Source organism: Lissotriton vulgaris, chromosome 10 (assembly GCF_964263255.1).
Source record: "Lissotriton vulgaris chromosome 10, aLisVul1.2, whole genome shotgun sequence".
Taxonomy (NCBI): domain Eukaryota; kingdom Metazoa; phylum Chordata; class Amphibia; order Caudata; family Salamandridae; genus Lissotriton; species Lissotriton vulgaris.
Genome location: NC_141698.1, coordinates 631,489,226 through 631,515,654, shown reverse-complemented (window position 1 = coordinate 631,515,654; position 26,429 = coordinate 631,489,226). Strand labels below are relative to the sequence as shown.

Below are 26,429 nucleotides of genomic sequence, written 5' to 3'. Positions count from 1 at the left end.
GTGTCTGGGCCCCGACCACGACGTGGACTCCTGCGTCGACTGCCGGGCCCTCACCAACAAGGCTAGGCGGGAGCGGTCCCGCAAGCTACTGGAGCTCCGGGTGTCGGCTCCACGTCGGGACCGGGAGCGGTCCCGGTCCGGCCGGAGGTCGAGAGAGCGTTCGAGGGAACGATCGCGGAGCCGCGCCGAGCGTTCCGGAAGTCGACACCACTCGTCAGGCTCGTCAGGTAAGAAGCATAAGAAGTCGGGGCGTCGTCATCGTACCCCCGACTCCCCCCGACGCTCGCGCGATGCGGCCGGGGGCTCGGGTGACCCCAACCCCGCGGCTCCGCGAGAGTCGCCGGCGCGGCCTGCCTCATACCCTCCGGTCCCTGGGCACGGTGCGACGCCTGAGGAGATCGAGGCGTTCCTCATGGCCATGAGGGCGCTCGGTTCTCCGACGGGGCCTACGGTGCCTTCGGGCCCAGTGCTACCGTCTGGGGGTCCTGGCGGTTCGGGTGTCCCTGCCTCGGCGCCGTCGGGTGCTCCGGCCCCGGCGCCGCCGACGGCTCCGACCCCGGCGCCGCAAGGGCCTTCGGGATCGGCGCCGGCTGGTCTTCCGGCCTCCCCGGCGCCGTTGCCATCGGGGTTACCCCCGACGCCGCCCCCGCGCGACGCCGGTTCTCCGGTGCCGGCTCTGGCCGGCTCCGGGGTTCCGACACGGCGCCGGACGGGCGTCGCTCGACGCCGGTCCCGGCGCCGATGGGGCCCATGAACCCCGAGGAGCCGGTCTACATCGTTGACTCCGAATACGGAGAAGATGAAGAGTTCGGTGAAGGTTGGGAGGGGTCCGAGGACCCTCTGTCACGCGAGTGCCAGTATGACCCGGACTGGACAGGTGACTTGGGGGATGCCAGTGGTCTGGACGACTCTCCTAACCCTGGTTTGATCTCTCCTCCTTCCGTGGCATCGGTGGAGGGAGCTGCTTATTCTGTGGTGCTGTTGAGGGCTGCCAAGGCCTTACACCTTGAGCTCCCCGTCGCGGCTGTGAGGCCTAACATCCTCACCGAGGTCTTCAAACCGCAGTCATGCCCACAGGAGCCACTGCTGCCGTTTAATGAAGCCTTATCAGACGTTCTGTTGGGCACTTGGTCCAGGCCCGCTTCAGGTCCGCCTGTTGATCGGAACGTGGCCAGGCGCCACCGTCCTTGTCCGGACGACCCCAAGTTCCTGTCTACCCACCCCACCCCTGAGAGTCTGGTGATCCAGGCCTCGACCTCCCAGTCCGCATTCCCGTCGGCCCCGCCCGACCGACCGGGAATCCAAGAGGTATGACCAATTTGGCAAAAAGGTCTTCTCGTCCATTAGTTTGGGCCTGCGGTCTTGCAACACCGCCTGCCTCTTGGGCCGCTACACCCACTCTGTGTGGGATACGGTCGCGGAACTGCTGCCAGAATGCCCCATGGAGGTGCGGGCAAAACTCGGTCAGGCTGTGGCTGAGGGCCGAGATGCAGCGAAATATTCAATACGGTGTGGTCTTGATACGACCGACTCGCTGGGCAGAGCTATGTCAACGACAGTGGCGATTCGTCGCCACGCCTGGCTGAGATCCGCCAATTTTTCGGCAGACGTCCAAAATGCACTGATGGACATGCCGTTCGATGGCCGTCACCTCTTCGGTGACAAGGCGGACCACGCGCTGGAACGCTTCAAGGACTCCAGGGTCACGGCCAAGTCCTTAGGTCTCTCGACCCAGCGTCAGCAAACGGGTTCGTTTCGTCCCTTTCGTGGCCAAGGAAGGGGCGCCCCCACACGTGCTGCCAGCCACGCGCCGCAACAATCCTTTCAACGCGGTGGCGGCCGTGGAAACCGCCGTGGCGGCGGTCGGGGACAACGGCGGGGTCAGACCACACCTTCCCCCGCAGCATCTACCCCAAAATCCTCCTAGTCCGTGCTTTCGGCCCCATGTGACGCCAGTGGGTGGCAGGGTTCGCCATCACCACGCTCACTGGCGCACGATCACTTCGGACAGGTGGGTGCTGCAAATCGTCCGAAGGGGCTACTCCCTCCCCTTCGAGACCTCTCCTCCAGCCATGCCACCGCAGAACCACCGTGTGTCGGGGGACCACTTGACACTTCTGCAGGAGGAAGTTACGGCCCTCTTGGCCAAGGGGGCCGTCGAGCGCGTTCCTGGGCCAGAAGTAGGGCGTGGTTGTTATTCCCACTACTTTCTGGTGCCCAAGAAGGACAAGGGGGGCCTACGTCCTATCTTGGATCTAAGGAACGTCAACGGCTTCCTCCGGAAGGAGAAGTTCAAGATGTTGACGTTAGCTCAGGTCTTGGCTGCTCTAGACCCACAAGACTGGATGGTAGCGTTGGACTTGCAGGACGCCTATTTTCACATCCCCGTCCTGCCGGCCCACCGGCGTTACCTGCGGTTCACGGTAGGCCAGGAGCATTTTCAGTTTATCGTGCTTCCCTTCGGCCTTACCAGCGCCCCACGGGTGTTCACAAAGGTGATGGCGGTGGTCGCAGCCCATCTGCGCAGGTTGGGGGTTTCAGTCTTCCCCTACCTAGACGACTGGTTGTTGAAGGCGGGCTCGCCCCAGACAGTCGTCCACCACCTTCAGATGACGGCAGACCTCTTGCACGACCTGGGGTTCTCCATCAATGTGCCGAAATCACACCTGTGTCCCTCTCAAAAGCTCCTTTTCATCGGAGCGGTTCTGGACTCGGCGCAGTTTCGGGTTTATCCTCCGGAACGGCGGGTTCGGGATATTCAGGCTTTGATTCCCATCTTTCAGCCGCTATCCCGGGTTTCGGTCAGGTTGACGCTGCGGCTGCTGGGACTGATGGCTTCCTGCATCCTTCTGGTGCATCACGCTCGGTGGCGGATGCGGGCTCTGCAGTGGGACCTGAAGTTTCAGTGGGCCCAGCATCAGGGCAACTTGTCCGACCACGTCTTGATCTCGGAGGGCACTGCGAGACAACTGCAGTGGTGGCTTACGGACCGCGATTGGGTCAGGGGCAAGTCCCTCTCCCTTCCCCAACCGGAGCACGTTGTCGTGACGGACGCGTCCCTCCAGGGCTGGGGTGGCCACTTGGGAGAGGCAGAGATCAGAGGCATCTGGTCTCCGGCGGAGTCCCGGCTCCATATCAACCTGTTGGAGCTGCGGGCGATTCGTCTGGCACTGAAGGCATTCCTCCCCTTTGTCAACGGGAGTGTGGTGCAGGTGTTCACCGACAACACCACCGCCATGTGGTACTGCAACAAACAGGGCGGTGTGGGGTCGTGGACCCTTTGCCAGGAGGCTCTGTGCCTCTGGCAATGGCTGGAACGTCAGGGCGTGACTCTGACGGTTCAACACCTGGCAGGTTCTCTGAACGCCAGGGCGGACGAACTCAGCCGTCGGTGCTCGATGGATCACGAATGGCGTCTGAACTCGGACGTGGCGCAAGGCATCTTTCTGCAATGGGGAGAGCCTTGGTTAGATCTATTCGCCACCGAAGAGAACGCGCAATGTCATCAGTTCTGCGCGTTGGAGTTTCCAAGACGGCACTCGCACGGCGACGCCTTTCGGCGCGAGTGGAGTTGCGGTCTGTTATACGCCTTTCCGCCTATACCACTTCTGCCCAGAGTGCTGAAGAAGATCAGGCGCGACCGGGCCCAAGTTATCCTTGTGGCTCCGGACTGGGCTCGAAGGTACTGGTATCCCGAGCTACTCAGCATGTCAGTCGGTCCCCCGATCCGCCTGCCCCTTCAGGAGGACCTTCTGTCGCAGCAGCAGGGGACGGTCCTCCACCCGAACCTGTCCAGTCTCCACCTCCATGCTTGGAGATTGAGCGGCGGCAGTTGAGGCCATTTGACTTGCCTCCTGAAGTCTGTGATGTGATTCTGGCAGCCAGGCGTCCCTCCACTAAGTCGGTATACGCCTGTCGGTGGAACAGATTTGTGGCATGGTGCACAGCAAAGGCTGTGGATCCTCTTTCTGCCCCTCTTTCGGAGGTTCTTCTGTTTCTTCTTTCTCTTGCCCAGCAGGGCTCTGCTCTGGGCACTATCAAGGGCTACCTTTCTGCCCTTTCAGCCTTTTTAAGGCTTCCTGATCAGCCTTCTTTGTTCAAATCCCCGATTGTAACTCGATTCTTGAAAGGCATCACTCACATGTTTCCACCTGTTCCGTTTGTGATGCCTCAGTGGGATTTGAACCTGGTTCTGACCTTTCTAATGTGTGCTCCCTTTGAGCCCCTTCATTCTTGTCCTCTCCGTCTCCTGACTTTAAAGACGGCTTTCCTGGTTGCCATCACCTCTGCCAGGAGAGTGAGTGAGCTCCAGGCTCTTTCTGTCCAACCTCCTTTCCTGTCCATTCATCCTGATAAGGTGGTTCTGAGGACTAGACCTTCTTTCCTGCCCAAGGTTGTTTCGGCCTTTCACATCGGGCAGTCCATCACCCTCCCTTCCTTCTTCCCGCCTCCGCATCCTTCGAAGGATGAAGAGCGGCTCCATCGTCTGGACCCAAAACGTGCGCTTTCATTTTACATGGATCGCACACGCCAGTTCCGGGTGGATGACCAACTGTTTGTTGGCTACGTGGGTGCGAAGAAGGGACGGGCGGTCTGTAAACGAACCATCTCTCGATGGGTCGTCCTCTGCATCAAAGCGTGCTACTCTTTGGCTCGGAAGGAGCCTCCTGTTGGGCTGAGGGCCCATTCCACTCGGGCCACGGCGGCTACCACTGCCCTGGGCCCGGGAGTCCCCTTGCAGGACATTTGCCAAGCGGCTACGTGGGCCTCGCTGCACACCTTTGCGAGGCACTACTGCCTGGACAGTCAAGTCCGGAGGGATGGCTTCTTTGGCCGTTCTGTCCTCCAGGACTTTCTGGTGTAGTTTGTATTGGTTCGCAGACCCACCACCGGGGTTGGTATTGCTGGGGTATGTATTCTAAGGTAAGGAATCTAACACTAACGTGTTTCTTTCAGATGAACAAGTTACTTACCTTCGGTAACGATATATCTGTAAGAAACATTAGTTAGTGTTAGATTCCTTACCGATCCCACCCATCCTCCCCGTTCTGCGAACTGATACCTAGGGTTAAGGACATCCCTTTCAGGGCCCTAGTTTTACATGGCACCAGTGTTGGTTCTCTCATGGCTCTGCGTCTCCTGGCGCGGAAATGCTGTGTGCAAAGAACTGACGTCAGCGCGCGGAGGCGGCGTCTATATACTCCAGCGACGTCATCACGGCGCACGACGCCGACGACGGACGCGGAGCCGCAGGGGACGCCTGCAGACGACGCCTACCGACGCGCAGGGGTACTGCTACGCAAAAGTTTCCGGATCCAGACTGACGCCTGGGGATATTCTAAGGTAAGGAATCTAACACTAACTAATGTTTCTTACAGATATATCGTTACCGAAGGTAAGTAACTTGTTCTTTTTGACATGGTCATCCCCACTTTTTGCCTGGTATCTGATGCAATTTTGACAGAATTGTCCTGGGTTCCTGCTATCCAGTGCCAGATCTCTTTCCCTAAAACTGTACAAATGTTTCCCCATTTGGTAATACCTTTAGCACCACTTGAAAGTCCATAGTAAATTGTAGCCTTCATACCTAGGGCAAGGAGGCTAAAGAGGGTTTCTAAGGGCTGCAGCATGTATTTTGCAACCCTAAGAGTCCCCCCAGTGCCAACATACAGACTGCGTTCCATGGTACAGAGAAAAGTGAAGGCACGACATGGCACACCTCCTATGTGCCATGCGTACACACCTCATGCAGTATAGGTAAACCACCCTTACAGCAGGCCTTCTAGCCCTAAAGCAAATGCACTATACTACATATGTACATACTACATGAGTAGATATGTCCCTATAATGTGATAGTAGATGCTTAGATATTTCAAGTGGGCAGGGAAGCCATTTTGAGTACATGTGCTGGACACTGGTGTTTAGTTCCCAAGGTACATGATGGCTTTACTGAAACTAGAGATGTTTGGTATCAAATATCTCATATTAATAAGCCCACACTTATCCCAGTGATGGATTTATTAAAATGTGCACCCCAGAGGGCACCTTAGGGGTGCCCCCTGAAAAACTACCGACTAGCTGTGTGTACTGGCTGACTGGTGCAGACCAGTCTGCCACCACAGACAGGTTTCTGACCCCTGCAGTTGAGAGCTTGCGCTCTCTGAGAGCAGAAACCATGCCTGCTCTGGCGCAGAGGGGTTGTCACCTTCTTCAAGTAGGATGGCTAAGTAAGAGGCTTCAAAGGCCCCTGCCCCCTTTGATATGCAACGCAATGCAGGGGAAATGTCACCCCCTGCCCCAGGCCCATTTGCCTCCAGGACAGGTCCGAAAATTAGCCAGGAGGCGTGTTCCCCTCTCAGGCTAGTACCACCCCTAAGGTAGGCTGCCTGAAGTGAACACGCCTTTTAGAATTCCATTATCTTAGTTTTGGCGAAACTAGGCTCTCTGGGTCAGGGATATTCCCATTTCCCACAGGAAGTGGTCATATAGAGGGTGTAGACACCCTAAAGGTAGGTAGTCATTGGCTACTACCTGTCACTGCCCATAACACCCCTAAATTGAGTATTGAGCAGCCCTGACTCCAGGAACTTAGATTCAGTAGATCAAGAAGAGAAGACAAAGAAGAGCTGCAAGAAAGTGGGAACAGAGGGTTGACTGTGGACGTTTAGTGCCAAACCCCGCCTGCCTTCACCAAGTCTCAACAGTTGTGAGCAGCGACTCAACCTGCAGCTGACCAGCTTCCAAGAACCCCAGGAGACTGTCAGCCCTTAACAAATTGCCAGCAATCTCCCTTGGAGTAGAGGAGCTACTCCCCTGCAGTCTGCAGATACCGAAGAGCCAGCCATATACCGCAACCTCCAGGAAAAGGTACCTGTGCTCCTGAAGGTCAGACTTGCCCCCCTGCAGAGGACCAATATCCTGGGTACCGGACCCATTGCAACAAACAAAACCGTGAGTCCAGTCCGAACTCGACCGAGCAGCCATTGAGGGACGTCAGCACTGCAGTGACCCACTTACAAAGTGCTCAAAAACAATTTGAGAGAGAGGGCTAGAGACACTCTCAGTCCCCCTGAGTTAAATGTATCAAACAAAAAGAGAGTGATCCACGAGGTCCGGTTGCAGGAGAAGCTAGGTGCCGAGTGGGTGCCAGGCATTGCGGGCGGTGTGCCATTGTCGCCTCCACCCCCTCCCTAGACCTTTATGGTGAGTGGATCTTTTAAACTACAAACTACACAGGTTCCTCATAACTGAGTTAATTCCCACAACTTGTGGTTTGTTTTCTTGCACCTATTATTTTTACACCATTATTTCTATTTTAACTTTCACGTCCTCTGGTTAGGGTGGGCCTTAGCGTGCCCATACCGTCGAGGTACACGCAACACGGTCTTGAAGAATGCCCAGTAAATCATACACTTAGACGGGCAGAAACATGTCGACCCCACCATAAGTGGAAACTTCCATCATAATTTATGGTAGTTTTCCCACACATATCTTTTAACCATGTCGAACTGACCAATGAATAACATTTTTGTTTGGTACAGTTTTAGACATTTTTAAATCACTTTTTCACATCACTGTCGCAACAACCAGCTCCGCAGTAACCTGGCGTTGTAGCACACCAGGGAGGCATTCGGCTTCTCCTGGTGGGCCCGATGAAGCATGTCACCAACCAGGTTGGTGAGTGAGGGCTTCCAAAAAATCCTTAAAAGATTTCCAGTGTGTTCTTAGAAGGGTTTTTCTTACAGTCTTTGCCTCAGTGTTCATACACAGATCTTTTTGCGCATGACACTCTCTTTTTGTTTGATCCACTTACAAAGTGGCCCAGCTGTCCTGATTTTATACCCTCAACTGGCGAGCCCAACAACCTCAAGTCTCTAGGATGCACAGAGCCCAGCCGACCTTTTCTCCTTGCACATGAGTTCCCCAGCCTGGGTACCGACGAACCGGCTGTGCCCCCTTTTCCACAGGACTCTGGTGAGCCGAGCCCCCCATTGGGCGCTCCCAGACTTGTCCCCAATGCAGTCTGTTTCTAGGTGACCCCATTTCTGTCTGGCATAGGGCACACCGCTACCAACCCGACCAGCACCTCTACAACCAGAAGCCCCAAGGCAGGTAACCAGTATCTACTGGTGGTACCTTGGCTCTTGAGAATCCTTAATCCCAAAGTAGACCTCAGGAAAACGATAACAAATACCTGTATGCTATCTATGCCTTTCCTTCCATGAGAAGGCGCAATAAAGTGACTATTTTACTTACCTAGAAAATTCAATATTTTAAAAATGACTTACTTAATAACGAAGTTCTTGGTATCAACATTTATATAAAAGTACGACTTCTTTTTCTAAATTGGTATTTGATTTATTCTTGACTGTCTCATTTATTGCCTCTGTGAGTACAACAAATGCTTAGCACTACCCTCTGATATGCCTGACTGCTTGCCCACTCTACCATAAAAGAGAGCATTTGGGATATCCTTTGTGCCTCTGTAAACTAATTGGGATTTGACCGGACTCTTTACACAGTGTACCTTGTTTTGGTCCACTATGTAAAGAGCCAGCTTCCTGCACATTCCATATGTGGGCCAGTTTAGTTGCGCCAGGAGCTATAATGTTGAACAATTTGTTTACAGAAAAGCCCCAAATAGTCACCTCGGAATTAACTTAGTCACGAGTAATTCTGTCTAATCCAAGAGCTTTCCCTGTTTTCCGAGCATTTATTGCCTTAAGCTCATCATTCTTGGAAAACTGTAAAAGCGAACCAGGATTATACCTGTTAGGGTCATAAGAATAACTATCAGATGAAATGAAAATAGGAGGAAATCAGCCATGTTTACCCATAAAGGGCACCAAAATGCTTAGCCCATCTGTGCTTCTGTATGTGGACCTAGTTTCATGTAATGAAACCTTTTATGATTGACAATAATATGCCAAAAACCCTTGCTGACTTTTTGTTAAAAGGCATCTAAAATTTCGTTCCTGTGTTTTTTTCCACCAGTTTCACTCAACATTTTTTTAAAATAAAAATAAAGCGGCCAATATTTCAGCCTTCTAATTGCTCTCAATAACAAAGATTAGTGCATTTATTTCCAATCAGTCTGAATTATAATAGACCGGGTGGTTCAAATTAGCAATGGGCACTTCTTAGTCAAGAGCAGTTTTAAGCGCTTTGCCAGTTATCCATGTGAAGCCATTATTGCAGAATTTATATGTTTCCATGCAAGCAAATATGGAAATCACTGGGATAAGAGTTGATATATTTCTTGGGTATCTTTTCTGGGGATATAATGTAGTTATTACTGCTGTCCAGTTGGCTTGTTTATTTATCTCTATCCCCAGATTAGCAAACCGTTTTTTAAAATTTATATATAGCACTGGCGAATCCTGGTTGCTGTCTTGTTCTAGGCCAGAAAATCATATCCACCTTTAGGTGCCAATCAAGGGTTTAACATTACATAATCTATAAGGAAACTTTATTCTCCTTGCCTGAAAGTAGGTTTGGCGATTTATGTTGGATTTAGAGCGGTCATCACATACCCAAAGGCTGTGAGAAAGAGTAACTGGTAGCTAATTTGAAGGTAGCCGCTGACTGGCTAGATCTAGCAGGAGAGTTCAGAGTTGGAATTCCCCACAGAGCATCCTCTTTTTCCTCAACTCTTAAAGTCGAGGGGCTCAAACAAAGTATTAAATTCTCCTGCAAGAATTTTAAAGAGATCTTTAGTAAAGGGATCCATAATTTGATCTAATGTTTTCGGATGCTAAACTCTCTGGCATGCGGAGTACCCCTGTTCTAAATAAGCAATAGATTTACTGCTCGGGGAACTAGAGTCCTGTCCAAGATGTCATCAGAACCTGTGATGTGGCGCAATTTACAATCCAGAGATGATTTTTCCCAGGAAATCTTGCCACCTGATGGTCTTCCAAATTTGGAAACAGGAGCCTCGATAAATATTTTATACCCCATGCTTTAATTCCGGTCAGTGATTCAGAAAAGGGGGTGGTGATGAACAGAGTGTCTGAATTAAGCAGACCACTCTTACCCAGTCCAAAGATCAGGGCTTAATCCATCACCGTTTTTGAGCTCACTGCACCATCAGTGGTCAGTGGCCCAGGTTTCCTGGAAAAGACGCAGATCAAAGATATCTATACATTTTCCCCAATCCAGATAAATATTTTCGATTTCAACCAACTATATTCCAGCTCGTAAGTGAGTTACTAGGAGATTCACAGTGATCTAATCGATCCACCCGTTAAATACCAGACCTTGAATAATCCCCAGTGTGTGAACTAATATTGTTTTGAATAAAAGCTCCATCGTTTGAATAATCCACAGCTGGAGAATTCAGTACTGGACCATTAGAAATCCGAACATTAAGTTAAGAGCACCATGTCATTAATGGTACTTCCTCTGTTTATAATTTGAGTCAGTCATATCAGAGAACTTCTGAACATATCCTGAATGGAGGAACTATTATCTACATTTAGTCTCCAAACATATACTTGAAAGCAATTATGAGTATTTTGGGAAGTTTTGAGATCTTTAATATATCTGTTCCGTGGGGTGTTATATGGCAATCTCAATTGAAGCTGAACCTTGGAATCCCTGACTAGTGGTAGTCGGTTCAAGAGCAATCTACTTTTGCCAGCCTAGGTACAATACAGTCCAATTGTTGAGACATACATGAAATACGATCGCACAGACGATGTCAGATTGAGCAATGGAGTAGGCCCGGCAAACACCCCGGAACCAGTTAAATACTTTGTTCTTTAAGGACTCCTAATTATTGTGCAAGTTATAACATAGTTTTAAAATATGCATCATGTAAATAATATTCGAATTTTGATTGTTTGTAGGTGAATGGATTGAATTAGGATGTGAGGGTGTATGTTGGTTCAGAGACGATGATGAGGACCTCTTGCTAAAAACTCTCCAGCCTGTGACCCTGTCCGAGAAGATATACTATTGAGGGGTTTTTCTTGGGTGTGAGGAATACCTCAAGTCATCAGTCCAAATTATGAAGATACATCATGTCCCTCTCCTTTGGCTTTTGTCGCGATCCTTTTGGGGCTGTTTAATATCTATTGTCCTACCCTCTAACGTACTTACTGCAGAAAAATGTTCTTGTCGTTTTTTAGAGGGCTACAGGATATACTTGCATGCTAGATTCTGCCACCCCCATGATGCTCACAGCGTCGCTCATTACGTTTAGTTGGGAATCAAATCTACTTTTAATAAAATAATTAAATTATTTACACTCTCCACGACTTAGCTCTTCAATTAGCATGTAGGCATCTGCAGTCATTGTTAAAGAGCCACTAGCAGTATCAGTGGTCGAAATTTAAATCAGTTAGACTTTTGTCAACTGAGTGCACAGGGAATTTAGATTACTCAAAATGTCATTTGGCAGAAGAGAAAAGAAAACTTCTGCAGATCTGAAATGCCTTTGGTTGGCCTGAATTTGTCTTTTCATTAAAAATGTTAGCAAGTATCCCCACCCCCAGTCAAAGGGCCTTCAGCAGAAGCATTCTTATTTAGCAATGAATTCAGCTCTTCAATCACGGGACCAATTTCCTCTATTGCATTTTTCTGTTTCTCTGGGAATCCAGGGGTATTTGCAGCCTTCTTTTACCCATATTCAAAATTCAGCAATAGGACTAAAAAAAATGCAATTCCATCAAATAGTAGCAACAGGACTAAAAAGAAAATCAGGTATTGGAATTCTACCAGAAATTCTCTGTATCCACAGTAGACTATAACCTTGGCGAACCACGAGATAAAATAGCAAATTTCGTTTTTTTAAAGCCTTTAATAAAAACAAGCAACGAAGACCAAAGTTGAAGACGAATATTGGGGCATTTAAAAGTTCAACCAACAAGCTAACTTTCCCATAGACTAGAACCAAGGGGATTGGCCCTGTCCTACCTTTTCCTGGCTTCGCCCAGGGACGTCCTGCACAGTAGGTTGATAATTGGTGCTATATTGCATGTACACAGGGTATAGGGCCTGCCTCTTTCTCCTCCTTTCATGTTTTCACCTGAGAGTTGTGGGAAATCTGAGTTCTCCATCCCCCCCACAACCCCCTCCACCCCATGACCACCACACCTGGGTTCACGGGCAAGAGAAAAATTAGCAAATAGCCTACACAATGGGTGATAGTTGGTGCTACATGGCACGTAAGCCAGATGAAGGGCTCGCCTCCTCCATCCCTCCCCCTTTTCTGTTGTCAGTCAAAAAGATAGACCGGCTCTGCACCTAAGCAACTAAATACAGTGCAACTACAGACCTCTAAAGTCTGTCACTATCTCTTCCCATTTTAAAGGAAACGCATGCAATGAATATCCCATTTGTAAATTCTCAGTGTGCAGATCCAAAATTCCAAATAGAATTTTTCAAAGAATAAATAACGAGAACTGTATGAAAGATGCCTTTCCCACAAATGGCAAATTCAGTTGACTTTACATATATCCTGTATTGCAAATATTGTGAACAGGAGTAGGTGTGATGAGATTGAGCTGGTGATTAGGAAGTGTAAGTACATTTGGTAAACCCTGATTTAGCCCATAATTACTTATTTAATAGTAGGATTTTAATATGTAAGCATCGTATCCAAGCATTGTATCCAGTTCCTGTTTCATGAAAATGTGAACTCAGCATGGCAAAACATATTCTGGTGATTGGGCTTTTAACGGATATGCTTCCAAAGATTAAAACAATTGCAGTTTATGTTCCTTTCACTTATGATAACTGTTTTTATCTCGTACACTTGGGATATATTACCATACTCTTCGTTTTTTTTTTCACATAAACCCCACGCATGTCATTCTCTCTTTGTTCACAGTAGCAATGTTTAAATTGTTTATCGCACTTGCGTTAGTTTTTCGCTCTAACGCTAACGGTTTTTATCACGTGCACTTGGGATATATCATCATAGACTTAGTTTTCGTTACGTTAACCTCACGCATTCTCTCTTTGAGAGAGCCAACATGTTGAACTGTGACAGCCATTATTCCTTCAACCGTAATTGTTTTAATCTTTGGAAGCATATTGGTTGAAAGCACCACGTATGATTATTAAAAATGTGCACTATGTTCATGGAGATATCATTCTTCATCACAATATTGTTCTTCACCATTGGGGTAAAGCATGCATCATGAGCACTCATGAACATTATGTTTAAAAACGCAGTATGTTTTCACCCTATGAATTATTTTTTAGTATGCCGACTGTTACACTGATTTCAGAGAAATGCCCCTGATAAAGGGCACAGCCCGAAATGCATTGGGTAGACCTCAAGAAGTATGTAAATAAAGGTTAATATTACTGAAGCAAGTAATAAACCAGAAAAAAGATAAAAGATGAAAGCAAAATAAGAAATAAAAAAGCGTAAAACGTTTGAAATGACATTTATTGAATTAACAACCAGAGTGCGTTCAGGAGACACTCCCCCATCAGGGGATAGTGCATACTATTCATTTTTCCACATGTATCATGCATATATGTGCATTCCACACATATGCAGTCGAAATGTTCACAAAAGCATAGATACATATGGAAAAATAATCACCACCACCGCAAGATCTCCACTGCCACACCACTGTCACCGTGGTAAACTTGTAATACAGTGGTCTGAAGACCACCAGCTCTGGTATTCTGGCGGCCATTGATGCTGCGTTTGGGCGGTCGGACTGCCAAAATCGTAATCAGCCAAAAGTCCTGAGACTCTTAAGTCCACCAAAGCAGCCTCAGCGCCAAAACATTCGACGACTGAAGGCCAGCACAATCATAAGGAGCTGTGCAGGTCCCAAACAAAGGACCTCTATGGGAGTAAGCCTTTGACTAAACTTTCGACGCAAGCGGGTGCTGTAGTGGGAGGAAGGAATTCCACAAATCCCTCAGTTTTCTACTTCACCAAGGCATTCAGGATCCGCAGAGGATGAGCAGGCAGACATTGATGACTCCTTGACTCAAGAACTGCTTGTGGAAGAACAGTTCTTTGAGTTTCAGGACAATTAGATTGTAACGTTCAAGGAACATGGCCAGTTTGCGGACACATGGCACGACCTCTATGCAGAATTCTGAGGAGGGTGTGGATGACTACCCATCGAGGCCTCCGCTCCTGGGCGACCTGCCCATGTACAACAGCATCATCAAAAGGACAGCTGACGCATATGGTGTCGGAGAGAGAAAAGGAAGACTCTTCTAACTGGAAATCCTGATGCCCTCCCAGAAAGCAAATCTTTATCTGCCTATGCTTCCCAGCATCCTTGATCAAGGGAAGGAAACTTTCAGAGAGCGAGCCATGGCAAGTGGAGAAGTGTGGCTCAATGGTTAGAGCAGGCAGAACTTGATGCAGAGCTCTGGCCAGGGACCAGGGTTTGATTCCCGCCTCGGCGTGTCTTGGGCTCATAAATTCCTCTCACCGGATATTCTCGTCTCAGTGCCTATTCTATTTTATTTATTTATTTATTTATTTTATTTGTGGGTATTTGTTAAGCGCAGACTTTCGCTCCGGAAGGAGCATCTTGGCGCTGAGCATGCGTGTGGGAGATAGGTGGTGAAAGATCTAAATAGCTGCCAACACATAGGTATCAGATTGCTGATAGACCCAAGTCTTCAGTTGTTTCTTAAAGAGACACTCAGTCTCGATCAGTCTGAGGTTTACGGGCAGGTTGTTCCAAGCCCTTGCTGCTAGGACTGTGAAAGTTTTTCCACCCCTGGTTTTATATTTATACCTCGGGATCTTGGCAAGGTTGGCCCCTGAGGGTCTCAGACATCGTACGGGGTCATAATGAATGAAGCGGTTGACGAGGTATTTAGGACCTATGTTTTTCAGGGATTTAAAAACTGTGAGTAAGAGTTTAAAGAGGATTCTCTTATGCAATGGCAACCAGTGGAGAGAGTTTAATGCTGCTGAAGCTGAAGATTTCCTAGGTAGTTTTAACACTAGCCTTGCAGCCGCGTGCTGTACACTTTGCAACTTCTTCAGGGTGGATTTTTTCACTCCTGCCATCAGCCCATTGCAGTAATCGAGTCGGGAGAGTATTAATCCAACCACAACCGATTTCCTAGAAGCAATGGGGAGAAAGTCAACATTTTTTTTTTAAAGATTTAATGAGTCCGAAACAGCAACCGGCCGTAATCCTGACGTGATCGTCAAAGGAAAGGGTTGCATCAAATTGCATGCCCAGGTTGCGCGCAGAGGACACTGCACTAGGCGGGGCCTCTGAATCTTTGGGCCACCAATCCTTGGGGCAGAAGAGCAAATCTTTGCCTAATGGTATGATTTCGGTTTTCCCACTGTTGCACTTCAAGTGGTTTTTATTCAACCACTGAAATACCTCAGTGAGACAATTCCGGAATCGCAGCTCTGTGTTCGTGCAGTTTTTGTCGATAGAGACGACAAGTTGGGTGTCGTCAGCATATGACGTGACTAGGATCCCATGAGACTCTATCACAGCGAGGAGGGGTGCCATATAGATGTTGAAAAGTAGTGGACTTAATAAGGACCCCTGCGGTACTCCCGATGTAATGGTTTTTTCGCTGGATAGGTAGGGACCCAAGGACACAGATTGGGACCTATTGGACAGAAAGGATTTTACCCATGCCAAGGCTGTGTCTGTCACGCCAATCTCACGCATCCTGTCTATCAGGATGACGTGAGAGATAGTATCGAACGCTGCTGTGAGGTCAAGCAGGATGAGGACGGCTTGCCTTCCCTCATCCTGCAGGAACTTGATGGAATCAGAGAGTTCTATCAGAGCCGTTTCGGTGGAGTGGCTAGAGCGGAAACCAGATTGCTGGGGATGCAGAACGTTAAGGTTCTCCACAAATGCTTTTAGCTCCCAGTGCACCATCTGTTCAGTGATCTTTCCTAGAACAGGCAGGAGTGAAATGGGGCGCATGTTCGTCAGATCCGTTGGAGATTTATTCTGCTTTTTCATCAAGGGTTTCACGATAGCCTTTTTCCATTCATTAGGCACTACCCCTGAGTCTAGGGATGCGTTTATGATGGCATTGATGTTAGGATTGACTACCTCGATTAAGTGATGCAGAATGCGAGGGGGACAGGAGTCAGTTGGTGCTCCTGATTTGCAGGCCAAAATCACCTTGCGGGTCTGTTGGAGAGAAACAGGTTGGAAGCTGCACAGGGAATGATGGTTGTCGAGTACCTGTTTTTGGGGACCTGGAGTGGGAATGATCAAGGGGGGTGGGAAATCTTTTTGAATGTTTGCAATTGTTTCCCCAAAGAAATCTGCAATTTGGTTGCACAGAGTTTCAGAGGGGGGGATTTCGGGTTGGAGAGCTTTGGGGTGAGTGAAGGATTTAACTATAGAGAACACAGTTTTTTGCTTCTGGTGGGCGTCGTTGATGGACTTTGTGTAATACTTCTTTTTGGCGGACTTTATACTTGAGAGGTATGTTTTCCTCCACTTCCTTTCTTTTATTCTACAAAGTAGATGACTCTCAGTTAAGGCCTGGGTGTACCATGGGGCACTTAATTTCCTTTTAGGACATTTCACACGATTGCCTTTGGGGTCAGAATTTTCTGAGATAATCTGATCCATCCAGGCGTGGAAGTTGCGAGAATCGACCGATACGTCTCCCACCAACTTAGGGGCCTGTGCCAATGGCTGGGTGTCCAACTTAATACGGTCGGGCACCTTTCTCCAGTTTACTGAGAAGGAAGGTTGGGAGCGCTTTATTATTAATGAAGTTTGGGCTTGTTGCTCGATGTCAAAGGGAATAAAACTATGGTCGGTCCAAATTTGTGGAATGGGAGGGGACGTAGTCATAGTGCTTAAGTTGGAACAAATACCGTCAAGAGTGTGGCCGGCTAGGTGGGTAGGTGCGGTCACTAATTGAGCCAGTCCGAAAATATTTAGGGTATGTTGAAAACAAGTGGCGTGAGGGTCGACGCGCAATTCCAGTTGCATATTCATGTCTCCTAGTAGAGTAAAATGGGGGTAACGTAACATGAGTGACCCGAGAACTTCGTCTAGGGAGTCCAGAAAGGGGGTGGCATTGCCTGGAGGGCGGTAAATTAGGCCTCCCCAGAAAGAGGTAGAGGCATTAAGTTTGATCGAAAAGCCAATACTCTCGCTTCCCTTGAGAGGACCTAATTCAAATGTGTGACACGAAAGGGACTTTTTAACAATAAATGCAACCCCACCTCCTCGCCCAATTGGTCTGTCCTGTCTGAAAATAGTGAAGTCTGGAGGGAGGGCAATAGCCAAATCAGGATTAGAAGAGTCGTTGAGCCATGTTTCTGTTATAAAAAGGGCGTCAAGATCATGACACATAATTAAGTCGTGTATATCTTGGCTGTGGCAGCACAGTGAGCGGGCATTGATAAGACCTCCTTTGAAGTTATTACTGCCGTGCTTAGGGGGGACAGAACTTTTGGGCATCTCTGTGGATGTCCCGGGAGACGTCCATTTACAATGTGAACATGAAAAGTGGCCCCAAAGAAGGTCAGTTGGGGGACAGCCCTTACATGGATCACCTATCTTAGATCGAAGTGCCATTAAATCCCTACTATCGTACCTGATGGTGGGTAGATGTTGCCCGGCGTGCCCAGCGCCCGACGCGATCCTGGCGCGGACGGGCGCAGACGGGCTTGGCTTAGGCGCGCGTCCGACGCGCCCGCTGCGCCAGCCCGCTGCGCCAGCCCGCTGCGCCGTCTGGCCGGTCTGCACATTCTATAGGGAGAAAGGAGGGTGGGAGGACGGCTCGACTAGAGCGCTCCCCCAGCCTCAACAAAGATGGCGCCCACCGCCGCCGAGTGTCGGCTGAAAAGCGGCTGGGCAAGGAGAAAGGAGATCACGAAATAGGTGAGAGTGTCAGTGTGCCTGGCTAATAATTCCCATTAACGCTATTAAAAGCCCCCAAAGGTAAAAACAGAACAAATATAAAAGAGCTCCAAAGTGCAATCAAGATCTTAGCAAATATGAAGATTGTCACCACGTTATGGTAACACGCAGCTCCAGTCACCCTCACTAGGGAGAGCTTTGTTTAGGCACCGAGCTCGCTGGGAAGCCCCACTAAATATTCCAGGAGGGCGGGAGGACGGCGCGACTAGAGCGCTCCCCCAGCCTCACCAAAGATGGCGCCCACCGCCGCCGAGTGTCGGCTGAAAAGTGGCTGGGCAAGGAGAAAGGAGATCACGAAATAGGTGAGAGTGTCAGTGTGCCTGGCTAATAATTCCCATTAACGCTATTAAAAGCCCCCAAAGGTAAAAACAGAACAAATATAAAAGAGCTCCAAAGTGCAATCAAGATCTTAGCAAATATGAAGATTGTCACCACGTTATGGTAACACGCAGCTCGCAGCCCCAGTCACCCTCACTAGGGAGAGCTCCGTTAAGGCACCGAGCTCGCTTGGAAGCCCCACTAAATATTCCAGGAGGGCGGGAGGTCGGCGCGACTAGAGCGCTCCCCCAGCCTCACCAAAGATGGCGCCCACCGCCACCGAGTGTCGGCTGAAAAGCGGCTGGGCAAGGAGAAAGGAGATCACGAAATAGGTGAGAGTGTCAGTGTGCCTGGCTAATAATTCCCATTAACGCTATTAAAAGCCCCCAAAGGTAAAAACAGAACAAATATAAAAGAGCTCCAAAGTGCAATCAAGATCTTAGCAAATATGAAGATTGTCACCACGTTATGGTAACACGCAGCTCCAGTCACCCTCACTAGGGAGAGCTTTGTTTAGGCACCGAGCTCGCTGGGAAGCCCCACTAAATATTCCAGGAGGGCGGGAGGACGGCGCGACTAGAGCGCTCCCCCAGCCTCACCAAAGATGGCGCCCACCGCCGCCGAGTGTCGGCTGAAAAGCGGCTGGGCAAGGAGAAAGGAGATCACGAAATAGGTGAGAGTGTCAGTGTGCCTGGCTAATAATTCCCATTAACGCTATTAAAAGCCCCCAAAGGTAAAAACAGAAGAAATATAAAAGAGCTCCAAAGTGCAATCAAGATCTTAGCAAATATGAAGATTGTCACCACGTTATGGTAACTCGCAGCCCCAGTCACCCTCACTAGGGAGAGCTCCGTCATGGGTCCCACGCTGCAACTCTGGGCAATAGGTTGCTTAGTCTCCACAACGGCCCCCACAGCGCCGGGGATGCCTGGTTTTACCATGGGGGTGCCCAGGAGTGGACACTTCACACGGAAAACCAGGAAGGGCTCCCTTGCGGTATTCGTACAAGCGCCGGGAGACCCACTGCGGGTAGCTGTGCGCTATAAAAAAACATTAAAAAAAGACCAATAACCATTCGTGTTGAGTACAAACATTCCACACAGGGCCCCCCAATACATCAAGGGGGACGTCCCTACAGGTTCCATCATTATAGCAACTGCAGTAGAGAGGAATAATGCCCCCACATAAACGGGCCACTGCCAGAGAAAGAGAGTAAGACACTGGATCTGACTGGGGCTGGAAACTGGAGGATGGAGAGAGAGGTGGCCACAGAACAGAGGATAGCCATCTCCAATGCGCGCTTCAACCAATATGGCCACCAGCAGTGGGACGCGATTGAAGGGCTGTTGCAACACCTTTCAGAGGAGTTCCACAAGAGAGCCAAGGCGGGGGTCCAGGAGGGAAAAAATATCAATAACCCCGGGCTCAAATCTGAGAAGGATGTGGCGGACACAGTCAATAGACACATGTGCATGGGCACCACACTCAGGAGACACCTGGCTGAGGGTCTCACGCTTCAGACCGGAAGTACAGGCTTCTGTGATCTATTTGCCAAGTGAGGTCCTCGTCAGACAGGCAGTGGACAAAGCACTGTAACTCGTAAAGAAGGACAATGACACAGCGAAGGCCATGGGGGCATTGCAGTTCAAAGAAGAGGAGCAGCAGCTGCTAGAAACCAACAGGCAGCTTTTTGAATGAGAAAGAAATGGAACTCCAAGACCACCCAAAAGTCAACACTACTTTATTTACACAATGGCAGAAATACTTAAAATTATGTGATTTCAGACACGGAAGTGTCCCAAAAGTTTCATTTATGTTATAATTGTAATATGCTGATACATGACAAATTATAGACGTGGAGTTCTTGGATCAATAGAGGTATAATTTTTGTAGGTCAAATGTATGATAACCCATTAGTTTACTGTCATGATGTGGAAAAATCAAAGTGACCACATTAATTCTTGTGAATCAATAAACATCCAGGAGAATGTACAGAAAAAAGGCTTCAAGTCAGCCTTGCAATGTAAGTAGAGCGAGTAAGGCCCCCGTAAATGATGCAGAGACTTAGAACACAACACAGTGTAAGACACAAAGCTTCAAATAGCACTAAAGCCCTCGTTACAGTACTGTCAGCCTTCACCAAGTGCCCAATAGTCAGAGCTGCATAGTAAACATCACTGCAGTATAACAGGAACGATCGGGACCCAGAAGTGATTGTTTGAGTTTGTGAAAAAGAGCAGAAGAGGGGGTTGAAGATCGATCCACTTCATTATGGTGACTTTAGTCCTGTGATTGTTCTTCACTATGTAACATTGTGAAACCTTGGCTTAGTTTGCTGTGGTGAAAAATCATGAACAGCTACACATACTAATCCTTACTAGCATAAGATTTTACATTTTTTTGCTTGGAAAGATGACAATATCTGAGCAGCAAATTCCAAACACAGGTGCAGACCTGGTGGAAAGAATCACTTTCCTCAGACTTAGATTCAATGACATGAAAGAAAAGCTCTCCTTGAGCACGTGATTTTCCTGCACAGAAATGAGAGATGATAACAAATATGCCAGGCGTCTTCAGATGTGACCTAGATCTGAAAGTAGAGCACAGTGTAGTATAAACGGGGCAAAACATTTTCTGATAAGAGAATTGGCTAGACGAAAAATCAGCAAGTTATAAATGAAAATGTAATGTGAACGTGGCCTGCACAGAAGTTGTTCTAGTTCCAAGCCTGCAGTCGAGAACTAGAATGACTGTGGCATAAATTAGCTGTAATGAACGAGATGCAGAATGCACATCAAACACATCATGAGTACGCTCTCAAGAGATCAGGAATATCATGAAAAGTGTCTTAAGAGAACCTGGGAAGTGTGGTCGTTTTTAAAATTCTGCCTTACTAAGGAAAGAGACGTGATGTTTGTTGGGAGGCTCGTATATGCTGTAGTCTGAAAATAGTGTTAAATAGTGCAAAGTAGATGGGACATTCCATTGCCTTCCACTCGTCCTCATGGTACGGTGGCATTTCACTTGAATTTATAAATACAAATCGTCTATTAAAATGTCAAGTACTTCATTTTAGAGTTCTTTTTAGCAATCCTATTGTTACATGGCGAACATTAAAAACTAAATGTAAACAAAAAATGTTTCTTTTTGTGCAGCCTATAGTCTTACTTATTATAAAAATGTGCAGGAAAGTTGGCATGTTAAATCTGGATCCACAGTGCTTTAGAAGTTTGCTTCTTTCCATACCCTTTTTTTAAAACATATTTTTTAGATGCATCTATGACTGAAATTCCTGATGTGTAACACTCTTATTTGTTTTGCCTGTGCAGCTATTTAACCTTGATATCTAGCTGCAACTATTTCAATGTTTTTTCATGTTGAAGTTGCTCTTTAGGAGGTTTTTGCACATATATGAATGTTGTCGAAATACAGTATCACAAATTCAGGATTGGTTGAACTAGTCAGTTAGAATATTTTGGAACATTTGCTTACTGTTAGTTTTTGTTCTCGTTTTAGTGCCTTCCTCTGATGGGTGTGAATCCCCAGTAATAGCCCAGATTGTCACCAAAGTGAAAGTACCAGGTATTTTCCAAATACTTTAAAAACGCTATTTACCTTTTACTTTTGTCGTTTACTCTTTTATGTGGATGTGCATAATATGGTATGAAGGTTGGTGCATCATTTGCATTCTAGACAGTCACTTTATGTTTAATGAATATTGAAGAAGAGTAAAACCAGTGATTGTGTACTATGTTGTATTATAAATTAAATACTTGTGTGAATAGAAAGCTTCTTTGCAGATTACAGGGCCATAGCCCTTCTGTAGTTGCGGTTGGATGATATTTCTTCCTTGTTTTTTTCTAATAGCTGTAGAGGTATTTGATAAATCTACATGATGTAAAATAAAAAAAACTATTGAACATTTCATTCAGATTAGTCAGGAGGGGCAGATCTACTAGGGCATACCAAGGCATAATGTGAAACTGGCAAATGTTATTTTACAGGTGTGTTAAAACCCATTAATGAAATTAAATAGCAACCTTGCAATGAAATATGGATCGCTATTCATAGACCTCATTGCCATGATTTGCAAATGGAAAGCATCTCTTAAATATGCCAACTAGTTTTATAAAAAAAAATAGTCATGGTTTGTTCTACTTCAGGGAATCTCCATTGGAATTACACACACAAGCAGAACAGCAGGGAGCGAGGTACTTCCCTTCCCTTGGTCCTCCCTAATGACATCACTCAACCCACACAAAAGAAAGGAATGTTATGTTATGTTATGTTAAATAATTTATAACGCGCACGTACACCGAAACGGTTTCTTGGCGCTCATGACAGACATAACAAACCAGGGCCAGGAGATCACACTGTTCCAGCTTTGAAGAGAAAAGTTTTTAGGGTTCTCCTAAATGACTCGTAGGTAGGGCAGTGACGAAAAGAAGAGGGAAGGGAATTCCAAAAGGAAGGGAAATTTTAATCTCTATACTTATGTAGGAGCTGCTTGGTTCACCCAGTGAAAGACCCTTAATTGTTATAAGACTGCCCGCACACACTTAGTCGTTTCATGCTTCATCATAGGACGCGCGTCAACACTCTGACGCAGACCTACAACCAGAGTGGATCAAGCAAATATTTAAGTTTTTTACATATGTTGGGTAGCCAAAAGCATTTCTTTCGCCCCATCAACATTGAGGATCCTCACAACACAAAAAAAATCTAAAATTACCTTGGTGAGTGTCTAGCCATTCTTTTTTTCGGACCTCTTCTGGCAGGATTAAAACATGTCCACTTGGGGTATTTTGAATTATTAGTCGCCATTACCCCTGCCGGTTGCGTTCTGTATCAACATGTTTTGGCCATCAGATTGCCGTATAGGGTCAATGGCCTTCGTCAGCATTAGAATCCCAATGATCTGTGCACCGTTTCATGCCCCCTAATTCAAGTAACTTATGTCCTTGGGTATGAGTGGGGGAATGAAGTTATATTGTCTCCATACTTGCCAGTAGTGCGACTCTCCTCAGGAACAACCAGAGTTTCATCTTATTTTCTCCAAAAACAGGGTAGTGGTGGGAGCGTCATCCATTTGTCACCCTTTCGTCATGGGTGTGGCGTTTGCCATTCAACACACGCTACCTTCTGATGTGTAACTGTGCACAGATCCTTGGGATCCAAATCCTGACGAAGGCCATTGACCCTATGGGGGAATCTGGTGGCCCAAACATGCTGATACTAATATTTCATATATACACTGAGCAGAATTTTTTTAATCCTGCAAGGAGAGGTCCGAAGTAAAGACCGGATGGACACTCCCCAGGTAGTTTTTGATTTTTTTGTGTTGTGAGGATCCTAAATCTTGACGGGCGAAAGAAATGCTTTTGTCTCCCCACAACATATGAAAAAACTAAAATATTTTTTCGCTCCACTCAGTACGTTGGTCTGCGTCAGAGTGTTGATGCACGCCCTATGATGATTCTCCATTTTCAATCATAAACACTGAATAATCCCAACCACATGCTGGAATTCTGAGCACTTTGCATAAAAAAAATCTTTAGAAAACATTAAAAAAAATATAAGAATACACTACTAAGTTTATATGCCAACATTTTTACTTGACTAAATCCCATATTACTATCAACAATCTCTCACTACAAGGCTCTGGTAAAAATAGACAAACAAGTGGTGATGTTGTATTAGCTGACAATATAATCGGCATCCCATTGCAAGCTAATATCAAACATTTGACTCTGAAAAGGCATTCAGCAGGGTAGAATGAAGTTTTATGACCATAATATTTAATAAAATCAGGCAAGGACCCAGCATGAAAAGATGGATCTGATAGAGACCACTAGCCACAGATTCCTTCACGTAGAATTATCCCCAGGCGTGAGACTGGATCCGGAATCTTTTTTCCACAGCATCCCTGCGCGCTGGGGGTGGGGCGGCATCATGCGACTCCTCCCAGGCGTAGTTCGGGTACGTGACGTCAGCGAGGTCACATAAGCCCTGTCACGGCGCGCCTACGTCAGTTTTTTCCTTTTCCTCGTGCAACGCGGATCTGGTCCTTGCTACAGGCCTGTTTGGGGCCCTTTTTTTTCTCCCCATTGTCTCTTCTTTTGGTGGAACATTGTGCGAATGCCTTCGGGTTACAAGACTTGCTCGTCGTGTTGGTGTCTTAAGTCGGCGATGGGCCCTCACCTCATCTGTATGTGGTATTTAGGGGAGGATCATGGCACCACTGAGTTCGAGGCATGTGGGCTGCTGAATTCATATCTGTGCATAGATCGCCACCTAGTGTTGGGTCCGGATGATCGCACATTGTGGTCCTGGAAGAGTCTTCGAAGTATCACGAGATAGGTGGCTCCTCCCCTGGATTACAGTGCGCATGGGCATCGACTCCATCCTCAGATTGTTTTTTTCCGCCATTGAGTTCGGATGTATATTGGTTCCCTCTAGTCTGAATCGATAAACTTTCTTAAGGGCAAAAGGTCTTTAGTTTTCTTTGTCGGTATAGTCTTGCGTTCGGTGCCTAACTCTTCCAGCTCGGTTCCGAGCCGGATTCCATACACCCGCGTGCTTTCGGCGCGGAGGGCCCAGTCGACGCCTCAGACCCCATCGACTATTCATCATGGACCGAAGTCCGTTCAAGAGATGTCCAGTCTGCAACTCAAAGTATCCCCACATCGACGTCCACCCGGTGTGTAACAAGTGTCTGTCACCGGACCATGATGAAGCCAGTTGCATGGCTTGTTCCCGTTTCAGGTCCAAGAAGACGCTTAAGCATCGACGCTCTGCGCGCCAGGAGGCCCAGCAAACTGCACCGGCGCCTGTGGACATTTTCGATGCCGGGGATGTCAAAGAGGAAGCTGACCGGGAAATCGGTGACAACCTGTCGAATCCCGCGTCAGAGGTCGACTACAACTACGACACGGACACCGAAATGTTCGAAGCTGAAGAAGTCGTCGACGAGGTAGGGGACGATGACGGGGCCTTTGGGGCCATGGAGGATAGCTCGAGCGATGAGCTACCTCGCACTGACACTGGGGCCGTACCGCTTCATAAGGCTCAGGTCGAGGGATCGCCACTAGGCCTTACCCAAGATCTTACAATGGGTTCTACGGCCCCGCCTTCGGGCTCGGCCACGGACATTACTATTGAGCCGCACCCTGCAAAATCGAAACCGAAAGTGAAACCAACGGTCTCGACACAAGCAACAGCACTGGTGCCCCCCTCGAAACCGAAAGTGCGCATTACTTTGGTCGGATCCAAGGCCTCGGAGCCCTCGGCGCCGAAGAAGCATAAGGGTGTTGTCGATCCGAAGGCTCAAGTCAAGGGCGTCGAGACGAAGTCTGCCACGCCCAAGACAAAGGTCAAGGTGATCGAGCCGAGTAAATCGGCGTCGAAGGCGGTCGACACCAGCAAAGGACTCGGTGATTCGAAGGTTCTCGAGACTCCGCGTCAACAAGACAAGGCCAAGAGCGGTGCACCCCGAGAGTCCACGCCTAGTGGTGCCTTGAAGGATCCCGTTGACTCGGCGCGGCCGTCCGCCGCTTTCAGCAAGCAAGTGACGGACTCCCTACAGCGCATCAAGGAGAAGGCCTCGGCTGTCGGACCAAGAGATCCTCCACCTTCTAAGCCAGTCGAGAAACCTCACAAAGCGTCGACGCCCATTCACTTCACGTTGCCCCCGAAGGCGGCGCCGAAGGCTTTCACCCCTAGAGTGGTCGCCAGCGTGCCCGAGAAGGTGTCCTCGGTGCCGAAGTCGATGACGGTGGTTCCCACCTTGAAGCATCGGCAATCTTCAGTAGAAGAACAACATGAACACTTTATTGATGCCGAAACGGGCAGACTTTCCCTCCACAACCGCAAAATTGCCCCGGAACAACCGATGGAGTCCTACAAGATTCCTTTAAAGAAAAAGAAGGACTCTGCCTCAACTCCTGTCCTTATGGAACCACTTTCTCCACATGCCCATAATGTCTCGCCCACTTACTCTGACGTGGACGCTGGGGAGGACGATGATGAGGATGAGTACAGCTATCCTGTCTACAGAGACCCTGATGATACCAATGAACCCTGGGCTGCTGGTGCTGACCCAGGTGATCCTCATTCTGCCCCAGACACTCAACTTTATTCTGTGAAGACATCACCTACAGAGGATTCAGCAGCATTCAATGCCCTCATTGAACGGGCGGCTAACAACCACCACGTCCAGCTCCATGCTGACCCCATTGACGTGGA

At 48.1% G+C, this 26,429-nt stretch overlaps 1 protein-coding gene across 2 annotated transcripts in view; it reads left to right on the top strand.

Annotated features, from left to right (window-relative positions):
* The window catches only part of KMT2C (lysine methyltransferase 2C), a 1,555,522-nt gene that overhangs the window by 399,957 nt on the left and 1,129,136 nt on the right, over positions 1-26,429 (top strand). For both annotated transcript variants that reach the window (XM_086941472.1, XM_086941471.1), the window contains exon 17: positions 21,702-21,767. In XM_086941472.1, the coding sequence (XP_086797598.1) occupies positions 21,702-21,767 (66 nt within the window). The remainder of the gene's footprint in view (positions 1-21,701; positions 21,768-26,429) is intronic.